At 31.8% G+C, this 11,794-nt stretch overlaps 1 protein-coding gene across 2 annotated transcripts; it reads right to left on the reverse strand.

The window, feature by feature from the left end:
• Positions 1 to 1,111: 1,111 nt before the first annotated feature.
• LOC132608704 (transcription activator GLK2-like) lies at positions 1,112 to 3,994 on the reverse strand. 2 transcript variants are annotated; one of them, XM_060322447.1, is made up of 4 exons: positions 3,313 to 3,994; positions 3,153 to 3,221; positions 2,244 to 2,333; positions 1,112 to 1,570 (listed from the first exon to the last, which is right to left on the reverse strand). In XM_060322447.1, exons 2-4 carry the CDS (start codon positions 3,189 to 3,191, stop codon positions 1,430 to 1,432), a joined length of 270 nt encoding a protein of 89 aa, XP_060178430.1. In that variant the 5' UTR covers positions 3,192 to 3,221; positions 3,313 to 3,994; the 3' UTR covers positions 1,112 to 1,429. The 2 variants fall into 2 exon arrangements, with proteins under 2 accessions (XP_060178430.1, XP_060178429.1); XM_060322446.1 differs by having other exon boundaries at positions 3,153 to 3,994.
• Between the last annotated feature and the right edge of the window lie 7,800 nt (positions 3,995 to 11,794).

Consider the following 11,794-nt stretch of genomic DNA (forward strand, 5'->3'; position numbering starts at 1 on the left):
ATTATAAACAAAAGACCTAGAATTTAAAAGGATCTAAATGAATTTCAGACTTTGTTTAAAATCTGATTCGGTTAGATGTATTAAGATCTATTAAGAGGTTGAATCTTAAAAATAAAAATAAAAAATACGGCTGACATTTGAACCATTTAGATTCAGACTCCCATTAAGTGCAAACAAATGAGGCCTAAAATTAGAATTAACTAGTAACTGAAAGACCAAAAGGTTACTTTCTTTCGAGCTACAATATTTTGTTTGCTTTAAGAGCGTTACTTTTAGCTAATATGATTGTTTAAACACTTCAACGAACTCATGCAGACAGGGAATATGTAAGATTTTAAAAACTTTTCACGTCACTGGTGATGATTAATTATTAGACTCGTTTATTGATTGGGCCGTAAAAATGCATTGTTTGAAAAGCTCGTGAATTACACTATTCAAAACTCTCGACAAAATATTAAAAAAAGGACCATAGCTATGTTTAAACACTTCAACGATCTCAATGACCAGTCGTTGTGGGACTCGGAAAAAATTTAACATGTCAACGACAATGAAATAGAGATAAGGGTCAAAATTAAAGCTCATCGAATACACCACCTAAACATTAGAAATTGAAATAATGGTCAAAAACACATCTTAACTATCACTTTTTTTTTTAGTTTCATACCTAAACTATCATAAGGTTGAGAAAACAACTTAAACTATCACTATCTAGTTTGCAAAACACACATGAACTAAATGTGTGAACTCACTCTCCAAAAGGCAAGTGAAGCTGAAATTTTCTCAAAAAATAGTCCACATAGCATAAGTAATGCTATAGTGGCACCTACATGGAAATTAAAAAATAATATTTTTTTATTAAAAAAAAACCTGTATATTTTTTAAAAAAATGCATTATTTTTTTAAAAAAAATCAACTTTTCCATTTTTTAAACTATTTTTTTCTATAATTTTTGATATTTTTTTACAAAAATTATTATTTTTCAGTTTGTTTTTTAAAACAAATAGTTTTTTTTTTAAATTTCCATGTAGGTGTCATCGTGACATTATTTATTCACGTGGATAACACTTGACAACATTTTTATATAAAATGAAAAGTGTAGATCACATGCCATTCAAGAATAATTTGAGGTGTGTTTTACAAACAAGATAGTGATAGTTTAGGTATGAAATTAAAAAAAAAAAAGTGATAGTTGGGATGTGTTTTTTACCCTTATCTCATAATATTGAAGAGGACACCACCAAGGAATGTAGTGCAGCGGATGGCCTATACCTTCCTTAATTAGAGGTTTCGGATTGGGGAAGGTACCGGACACTAGAAAAAACTAAAAAATAATAAAAACATATCAAAGATGACTATACTGATGTTTAAACTTTTTAATGAACCCACATGAACGTATAAATATTAGTGACAGTTGGAAAAAGTTGCCATGTCAGCAACGATAATGGAGCCCATTTATTGGTTGAAGCTCGTGTAGTATTGTGTCGATGGGAGGTGGTTTTAGGCCTAAGGGTAGAGGTAACCATGGCTTGCTCATTACTTCCTTCACTAAATTGTCAATCAGCTCTTCTCCCTGATCACAATCAATCAAAAACAACATTTTCACATCATTTCTTTGGGAAAATTCATAGAAAGAAAATTTGAATCACTAGGAGTTTAATTTCTTTTTCTTCTTATTTTAGCAAAAGATAATAGAAGAATTAACATAAATAGTCACACATTGCAACCGCTTAAATTAAAAATAGTCCGCGGATATATATTATATGTACATTTTATGTAAAATAAGTGTAAAACCATGTATAGTCAGTGTATAGTCCCTATATAGATACCGACCGGAAAAGTAAAAATTGAATCCGATCGGCTACTTGTTTAAAAATCTCTTTAAAACTTTCTTTCGAAAGCTTGTTTTCTTTAACTTAAACCACCACATTTACATATACCTATTTTTTAAAGAAATCCTTAAGCAAATAGCCGGCAGAATTTACTGTTTACTTTTCCTAGCTGGTATACATAAATCACACACTGATTATACATAATTATACATATATTATATATGCATCTGCCAGTTGTGTTTAGTTTAAATGGTTGAATGGATGGTTTTTTAGGTTAATTCTTGTTTCTTTAAAACATACGTACATTAACTCAATTGTTATTAATTCAGTATCAATTATTTAAACATTATACGTACCAATTTTCTAATATTAATATCAAATTTAGATATATTAATGTTAATGTGGACAACTTACAGGGTGAACATCAAAATATTTCTCAGGAATGCTATTTCTCATATTGCTCTGCATCCAATCCGCTTCAGCACTAGAAAATCCAGATGCATTCTGCATTTTCCAACCATAATGGAGTTAAGAAGTTGGTCCAATACAGAAAATAAGTTGATTGTATACAAATAAGGACCACCGAAGATTGTGGTGCGATGGATAGGATTCCCCTCTCAATGAAATCGATACCCAAGAATGAAAAAGATCCTAACAAGAAGTACTTCTCTTTAATAGGCCTTGCAAGACGGGACTCTTAATTAGTGAGGCTCAAAGCGGGTATTGGACACAGGATGAAAAAACAAAACAAAAAACACAAATCAGGACGGATTCGGTCTAGATGCAGATCAGGATTTTAACTTGATGAGTTCAATCTTTATGTTTTAACATTGAACCCACTGCACTGATAAAATTATGCGTTCCGTAATAATTGGAAGTTTGATAAATTTCTACATATATCTAAATATTGTGTTAAAATTACTAGATTCGATTGAACTTATAGCTTGTTAGCTATATGAACCACTACTCAACTCCCACTTAAATTAAACGATAAATTGTTGAACATTTCTTATTAAAACAATATACGTTTATACTATTCGCATCCCATGATGATATTCCACTCCCACCAGTGGTAGTGCGAATTTTCATCAAATGGAGTCAAAATATAAAGAAGTATACATATATTTTGTCAAGAGGTCTCAATATATTATATGTATATGTGTATATATATAAACTTATTTATACAATGTAATTTTTCAGCGGAGAGGTATCAATTGACTCCTCTTAACATGGATAATTCCGGTCTGCACTCTCACTATCATAAAATTCTGAATTCGCTTCTGACACAATATCTAAGGAATGTTATTAACTAATGGATTTTACCTGAGGATTCGATGAGCTAGATCCAGGAAAAGGAGGCATAACTGGATAATCCCATACATCAGCATGAAGCTGCAACATAACAAAACATGAGTTTTCCCAATGACTGAACTCGCAAAGTTTGGACTGAAAGCTGAGGAACAGAACTTGGGAGAATCATTACTTTGGGATTATCCCCCTTCTATGTTTTTTCAGCTGCTAACCAATGACTCTTTAGGGATGGTATCGTTAAGATCCTTCCCATGTAATTAGCGCAAAAACTCTATTTACCTTTCGTCTTTCCTTTCAGTTACGAAATTTCCTTTCATTAGCCAAAAAAAAAAAAAAAGAAGTTAAGGATGAAGCACTCAACGAAGCTTTTTCTATAAGCAAAGACAAGAAATAATTCAGTTCACGGGTTTAACTTTTATGTACTATAATAACCATACCAAATAAAAACAAATGTGAAAAAATAAGTTTAATAATAAGAATAATAAAAGTTCTCTATATTTTTACTTGCATATAAATTTATGTTAAGGCCAAAATATTTCTAGAGAAATAAGAGGTCCAATATCCACGTATTAACAATATAATTTTTTTGATCAAGTCATTTAAAAAGTAATTAAAGATGACAATCACCCATACTATGTGATCTCACGGCCGAACCCATTGCACTTTAAGATTATATGGTTTCAGACTTTATTGAAATTTTGATGAATATTTATGTCTATATCTAAGCTTCATGTTAAAATTTGGGTTCATGCACTTGAACTCATAGCTTGTTGGCTACATCCGCTACTGCTCAGCCCTGAGTTGAACAATATGGTTGTGTTTGGTATTTCGATTTTCTAATGTTTGCTTGGTCCAAATTTTTGAAAAATATACAAGTTCTACAAGTGGCATACCAAATTGATTGTGTCCTCTCTAATCCAATGGTAGATCTAGGATTTTCACTTAGGGGGTTCGAAAAAAAAAAACAACAAAACCTAAACATAAAAAATAATATCGTCCCTCGGACGCTGGAAAGAATTTTGAACATCCTGAACCGCTTGAGCTAATGTTTTGAATTTGTTTAGGGTATTCAAAACTCATATATGTACACAACAAAAAATCTACATATAATTTGCCGAGGGTGTTCGGGTGCGCACCCTCCCACCCCTAAATCCGCCCCTATTCCCTACACACGAGAACATATGTAAGAAACCCGCTCATTTTTTTAAAAAACATTTTCCATCGAAAATATTTTAATTTGCATCATAAAAGTATACGTTTATATTGATTAAGTTCGCATCTACACGATAATATTCGTTGCCACTACCATAAAATTTTGGATCCACTCCTGGCATAATATTGTCTAATAAACATATGATATTGCCAATTGGATTTTACCTGAGGATACGATGGAGTAGATCCTAGAGGAGACATAACAGGATAACCCCATACCTCAGCATGAAGCTGCAACATTACAAAATATGACTTTTTTTCAGTAACCAAAATTCGGTGAAACACTTAATAAACAAAGCTTTTCATATAAACAAACAAGAAATAATTCAGGGGTTAACAATTAATAAATCGGTGTCAATTATATGAATATTTTCTACTCAACTAATGTAATCATCCTATCAAATAAAAAATAAGTTAAATATATATATATATATAATAATAATAATAATAATAATAATAATAGTAATAATAAAGCAAAAATATTCCTAGAAAAACAACAGGTCCAAAATCAACGTGCTGTCATTATAAATTTTTTGGTAAAAATTTAGCCACACCGAATGTTTACACCAAATCAATAAATGTAGAGAAAATGGTCAAATTTATCCTTCTACTTTCAAATATTGTCTACATAACCTCTATTGTACTACCGGAACAAAATTACCCCTGCCGTTAGCAAAGTAATAAAAAATACCCCTATTTCTAAAGGTGCTACAACTTGGCTATTAAAATCTCACATGGCTTGACATTTGGTCTACGTACCTAGATTCTTCCGAGATTCCACTAGTGGAATAAACTGGGTATGTTGTATGTTGTTGTTGTTGTATGACATGAATGAAATCCATGCTGAATATTGATTGTGTAAAAATTCATTTAAATGCTTGCCATCATTTGGACACCACTGAGACCAAATTGAGCAGCATCATTATAATTAGAATGATAGGCTATTGGAAAGGCCATGACATGTTTATGTGGATAATAATGGCTCCATTGTGTTGAATCTCTAGCATGAGACAATGTTTGCCTGCGCTGCATTCTGTATTTCTGCTTGCAAAAGTAAAATATAGTTATTATGGTATTGATTTGGTATAAAACTTGAGAAAGAAAAAAAAATTGTTGCAACTTATCATTTTTAATATGCCATAATATTTGTGGAGCTAAAGGCAGATTCAAAATTTGGAAGTTTATGAATTCCCACAACAACCTCAGATTAATATGCAATAATAACTAAGTTCACAATCAAATACTTATAAATATTTAATGAATTTTTCTTAATATTTAATATTAAATATTACATATTAATAGCCATGTAGGCTTAAGGGGGTTCCGAACCCCGATTGGCGAAAAATCACACTGTTTATGCATGGTTAAAATTATTTTTTTTGTATATATAGTATAGTCTAGCAGATGTTGAACCCCTTTTGGCTTTTTGGTGTGTTTATTTCTTCATATTTTGTACCCCCTTAGTGATAATCTTGACTCTATCACTGTAAATATATATATATATATAGGATCTGACAAAAGCTATATTGGGTTCCAATAAACTCATAGATTATGCTCAAGATCGCCCATTAGGTATGCCTATAAAAGCTTTTGGTGTGTTAAATATACCTTTTAATTTAAGATCACATGATTTAGAAGTCGTAATTATATTCTTAAATTTCGTACTTTATTAAACTAAGAAACATAAAATGAAGCGGAACAGAGTATCAAAGACTAGTCTAATTAACCTGGAGATGACTAGCTGCATATTGTCTTGTTAAAGGCGGATCCCAAATTTGAAGTTTATGAATTTCTACAACAACCTCAAATTAATATGCAACAATAACTAAGTTCACAATCGTGTATATATACAGGGTTTGACTATTAATTATGCACCTAGATCGTCCGCTCAGTATGACTATAAAAGCTTTTGGAGTGTTAAATATACTTATAATTTAAGATCACATGATTCAGAAATTGTAATTATATTCTTGAATTTTTTCGTGCTTTATTAAACTAAGAAACATAAAATGAAACGGAATAGAGTATCAAAGACTAGAATTAATCAGTAAACTAACCTGGAGATGGCTAGCTATATTTTGTCTGGTCAAGCTTTCCACTTTCATGAATTTTAGTATTCTTGAAGGAACTGCTTCATCTACACCAAGTTCTTCTATTGCTTCAGCAAACTTGTTGTGCAGTTCTGGTGTCCACTCTACCTGAATCACAAGTAGGAATATCAAACGCCTTTTTCTTTATTTCATATCTGGTGTGCGGTGTTCCGTGTTTGCATTAGAGGCCGACTAAATTTAGATTCGCGCCGCATAGGACTCATTCGGGGGAAGCGCTTCCTATCAAGGACTTTTCAATAACCGAGAAATCTGGTTAAGGGAAGAGAAACCCATTCACTGCACCACATCTTTTGGCGGTAATACTTTTTTACATAGCTTACGTAGAATTTTTCTTAAACAGTATTAATTAATATTTTAAATATAAACAAATAAAAGTGCAAGCAAAATTTATAAATGGTAGAAGATGTGTAGTATTTTCAACATTAGACAGTTATATTTGCTATTAAATAAATTTAAAATATTTATTATCACTTTATTCAATGGGAATTACAAATTAAAGATTATGGTGGAGTGGTATTCCACGGATTTTTAGAAATTCACCTAGTAGTTTGAAGTTTGAAAAATAAACTTCAAACAATTTGTACACTAAGCCTTTGGTATAGGTGTCTGGGGATAATAATCTACTAAGAACGAATAAAGATAAGCACTTCTCCAAGTCGTTTTTGTTAGGGATCGTTTTAACCCCAACATGAAGTTCCCGATGTAGCCGATTATTACACACACGTCGAGCTTTTGGTATAGGTTTCACGGGGCTAATAATCTAAAAAAAAAAAAAAAAAAAAGGGTAAACACTTCTTCATCTCTAACCAAAGGTATGAAATTCAAACCTTGAGTATCGAATCACCTTTGATAAAGAACACTTTATCCAACAAAATATTTTTTCTCATGCGAAACCAAATTAGTCGCTCACAAAAGTGTATTAATAAGTGCTTTGACTACTGTGCAGGTCTATGGTTCGTTCCATTATCGACTTGAGTGTTTTCTCTCTTTTTATGGAATCGGGCCAAAAATTTTGCAAAAAACCCATGCCCGGCAGAGTTTCCAATCTCTGACATGAGTACACGTTTGACCACGACACTTGCATAACTCATATATTTTTTTTTTACCACAATGTTTAAAACATTAGTATATATATACAACTATATAAATTATGTATCTACCTTGTGGTGTATAAACGTTGCTAGCTATAATGATGAATTTCTTTTGTGAATTTTCAGTTGTAATTCTTGCTCAAAATCAATCCAAATCTTCGACAAATGACTTCAAATTTTGTAAACACCCTCCTTAAACTTTTTCCAACACGCACTCTAAACTTTTCTCAAAAATCAAATTCAATAGTCGAACCAACTTCTTCAAGCTTGTTCAACAGTGATGGATCGATGATCTTTCTAATATGATTTTCAACATACAAATCTTACAAAACCAGTACTCTAACCTATGATTTGCGTGTCCTTTGTGTAAAAGAAACAAAAAATAAAGAAGTAAGGGTTGCGAAGAGATATGTCATGCCTTAAGAGAGGAGGAAGTAAACGGAAAAGTTGGAGGGAGAGTGGAGAGCCTGCTATAATATGAAGAAACTTTAAAAAAATTGGTTCAATTGTATAATTTAAAAAAAAAAAAATTAAGGAAATCTTGCTAAAGTTTGTTATAAGGATACTAAACTTATCATCGGGTTGTACTTTCATGAAATTATCTCTAGATTATTTGTATTTTTACTTATTATTACAACCAAAGAAAGAATATAAAATGAATATAAAAATAAAATAAAATGAACGTAAAGTAATAATTGCATATTGATTCGAATTAATTCCATAAGAATGCTCTCATTTTTAATAAGATTCTAGTTAGAAGCATGCAAATACTCCGGCCAAGAACACCACATATTCAGACTTTTGAAAGTCACTTAACAACTAATACGCTCAAGGGTAGATGGAGTGTTGATGAAGTGTTCATCTGAATCTCGTAGTATTCTTTAAATTGTGTAACTCTAATTATTTCATCTTATACTATACGTACCTTCTTCATCTTCTGCTTGTTAGATTTATTAGTTCCACTTGAACTAACTTGAAAACGAGATGATGATTTGATAGCAGTACTATCATCCTCCATCTCTTCATTAATTCAAGAGAAAATTAAAATAGGAGGTAAACCCTAGTACATGATATCATAGGTTTAGTTCCATTTATCAAGCCTAGAGGTACGTTAGGAAAGAGAGCATATAAATAATGGATGAAATCCGCTAGCTCCCCCCGCTTAGTGATGGAGTCAGAAATTATATAAGGGGATTAAGAAAAGAAAAAAAATACTAGATTGGCATGCTTGGATTTTGAATATGTGAGCTAAAGCAGTTTTTGAACACCCTTTTCTACTACATATGAATTTTCTCTGATGATAAGAGGATTCATCAGTATATATATAACCAAAAAAATTCATATATGCACATTTGTGGGGTATAATTTTTCAACGAAAGATATTCAATAAAACTCCTAAACTTTACATAGCTCCGGCCCCACCCCCACCTCTTAAACCTGAAAACTTTTGGAGCTATAAGATTTACATTATCAAACGCGACCTTTAGGTTGATGCATTTGATTAATTAATCTCAGCATAAATTCTGCATAAGATAAGTGTCTTTGGTTGGCTGCACAAGAAAAAATATTAATCGTATAACTCTAATACAACTTCTGGTTTACTATATTAAAGAATATCTAAGTTAGTGAGAATTTGTGTATTATTTTATGCAGGATATATTGATTAATGACGTTGAATAAGATGTATATTAGCGATATGAGGATTAAGCTATTTAAAGACAAAAGATATCCCTTTAAAGTAGTAATTCATGTATAACTATATGTCTCTTAATTATTAATTACCTCGTGAATAATTTCTGCACTATAATTTCCGCATAACTAGTATGTGAACAAAAAGTCACGCTCTAATTTCTGATGGAGTCGTGATCGGAATTTGGTGTCTTAACTTGACCAAGTGAACCTTTTGATTATTCTATTTTATTCTAACTCTGTCATGCTTATGCAACAATTTAATGCTAAGTACAAATTATATGCTCAAAACTTATGATTTGGATGAAAGTTTAATTTTATAGTTTCTGAAATACTGGCAAACAAATATGTTTACTATGATATGGTTACCCACCTAATTTTATCTATGAAATCTCTACTAACAGAACTGACGGACTGCTCTGGATATAATTCCACTGGCTAGTTCTTAATACACCATAGGAATTATATAAATGACTGATATGAAGATAAAAAGGAAAGACTCCACGAAATAATTAGGCGGAGCTCACCAATAGATGTTGGAGTGAGGGATCTTGTTTTAGATAGTTTGTAATATAAAGAGGTCTTAAATTGAACAGACACATATATTAGTGAAAGGGCATGACTCTTCTGAAAAGTCATCTCTCAAATTTTATAAATATAAGGACATTCTTGAAGTAACATATAGAAAAAATTATAGGTATAAACATAGCTTTATTGTATCCTGAAAGGAATTGCTTGTATTTTTCTCAATATGTATACGGACAATATCTCTTTAAGAAAAGTCAATTTTCCACGCCTCAAAGCCATTATCTTTTTCGATTGTGTTTACCTATTTTTCTAACATCTTGCTCATGAGCAAATCATGTACCAACATTGACATAAGCCAATATAGGTCCCTAGTTAATGGAAAGGCAGTAAACCTCAACGATACTCAATGAGTCTCAACTATCACCTCGTTAAAGCTGGAACGGGGGCTAAAAAACATGTTATGCATAATAATATTGTGAAAGTCATGTAAAGCGTAAAAACAAGTTTTGAGATAAAATTCAAATATAGAGGTTCTGCTCAAATCTTTCTTTTTCTTGGGAGTACCATTCAACTCTGACTAATTCTAATTATGTCACCATATATGATTAGTATGGCAAATGATCGATCCTACCCCGATCACCTGAATTCAATTATTAACTCCTAAATCATTTGTGGCCCCATCACTTGGGTCCTAAATCAACGTTAGTATACATTAATAATAACTTGGTTCACAATTGAATATATATATTTTTCAATTTTTTCTCATTTGATTGGTTAAAATATTTTCACTAGAAAAATAAGTTTCTTAAAATCAAGAAAATAACTTCCTTGGTTAAAGTAGGAACACAAGTCCTAATTATAAATAACATTTTATGCTAAGAGTCTCCCCCACCTCCATTACTCCAGCCACTACCAATCTCTCCCCCCACCCCTACCCCTCGCACTACTAAAAAATCACTATTTTTCCACTGAAATTTACCATTGAAAAATGTTCAGTGACTACTCCCACACATATTTTGATTGAATCAAGGAGAAAAGAAAAATAGTAGTGTTTTCACACAAAAAAAAAAAGAAATTTCGTAGCGTTTCAATGGGAACATGTTTCCCACCATGTGTTTTCCCAATGAGCTAGTTCGGTGAGAACGCGGTTGAAAAATCATGTTTTATAACACAAATTTCCCGCTGAATGACAATGGAAAGAATCTTTATTTCTAGTAGTGTCGGACCCCTCCGAATTAAACCCCCACCCATCCCAGCATCCCCAACTCACCTTTACCCCCAAACCCTCATTCCTCTCCCCTCCACTTTCATTGTGTTTTGTCTAAATTATATATAAATGCTTTTGAGATGATATTTTCTATTTACTTATCAACCACAGAAAAATAAGTAAGAAAAGTACTTACTTTTCAAGTAAATATTTTCTGCGGAAAACATTTTCCTTCATACAGAACACAATCTTAGTAAACTTCTTAATACATATACAAGGTTTGGATAAAAACTAACGACTTCACGTGAATCCATACGTTACATACTGGATTCGTTTCTTCTACCCTACGACTACATGTAATATTTACCACATTGTACAATAGCCCTAAATGAGAATAAGTGAAGGGAACTTTTCTAAAATATGTACAAAAAAAAAGCAGCAATAAAGTTCTAGTATAATAAACCAAAGCCTCTCATGTTTATTATACCATTTGTTTGCCTTTTTGCTCAATAGAAGAAAATGAAGAGATGTTGTATAAAGGTGAACGTATTGTATGACCTATTTTGGTTTAGCTCATTTCCCTATCCTCCTGTGACCAATTCAGCTCATGATGAACAACGCAGAACTCAGTAATATGGATATTGGGATCTTTCTTTTACATACAAAATATTGAAAGAGCTGCCAAATAGATATAATTATAAACCATACTCTTATCACTATCTGTTATTTCTTTGGCCTCGGATATCTTATTATCTTGTATTGTTTTTGCTTATTGCTACTGCCTATTTTTCATCTTTCTATGAGTCGAGGGTCTCC

Source organism: Lycium barbarum, chromosome 9 (genome assembly GCF_019175385.1).
Source record: "Lycium barbarum isolate Lr01 chromosome 9, ASM1917538v2, whole genome shotgun sequence".
Taxonomy (NCBI): Eukaryota; Viridiplantae; Streptophyta; class Magnoliopsida; order Solanales; family Solanaceae; genus Lycium; species Lycium barbarum.

Excerpts from the sequence above, each read along its gene's own strand:
- LOC132608704 (XM_060322446.1), bottom strand. The coding sequence starts at position 3,230 with ATGTTGCAGCTTCATGCTGATGTATGGGATTATCCAGTTATGCCTCCT. Across the intron at positions 2,334-3,152 it reads CTAGCTCATCGAATCCTCAG|AATGCATCTGGATTTTCTAG; the intron begins GTAAAATCCATT and ends TGGAAAATGCAG. Across the intron at positions 1,571-2,243 it reads AATATTTTGATGTTCACCCT|GGAGAAGAGCTGATTGACAA; the intron begins GTAAGTTGTCCA and ends GATTGTGATCAG.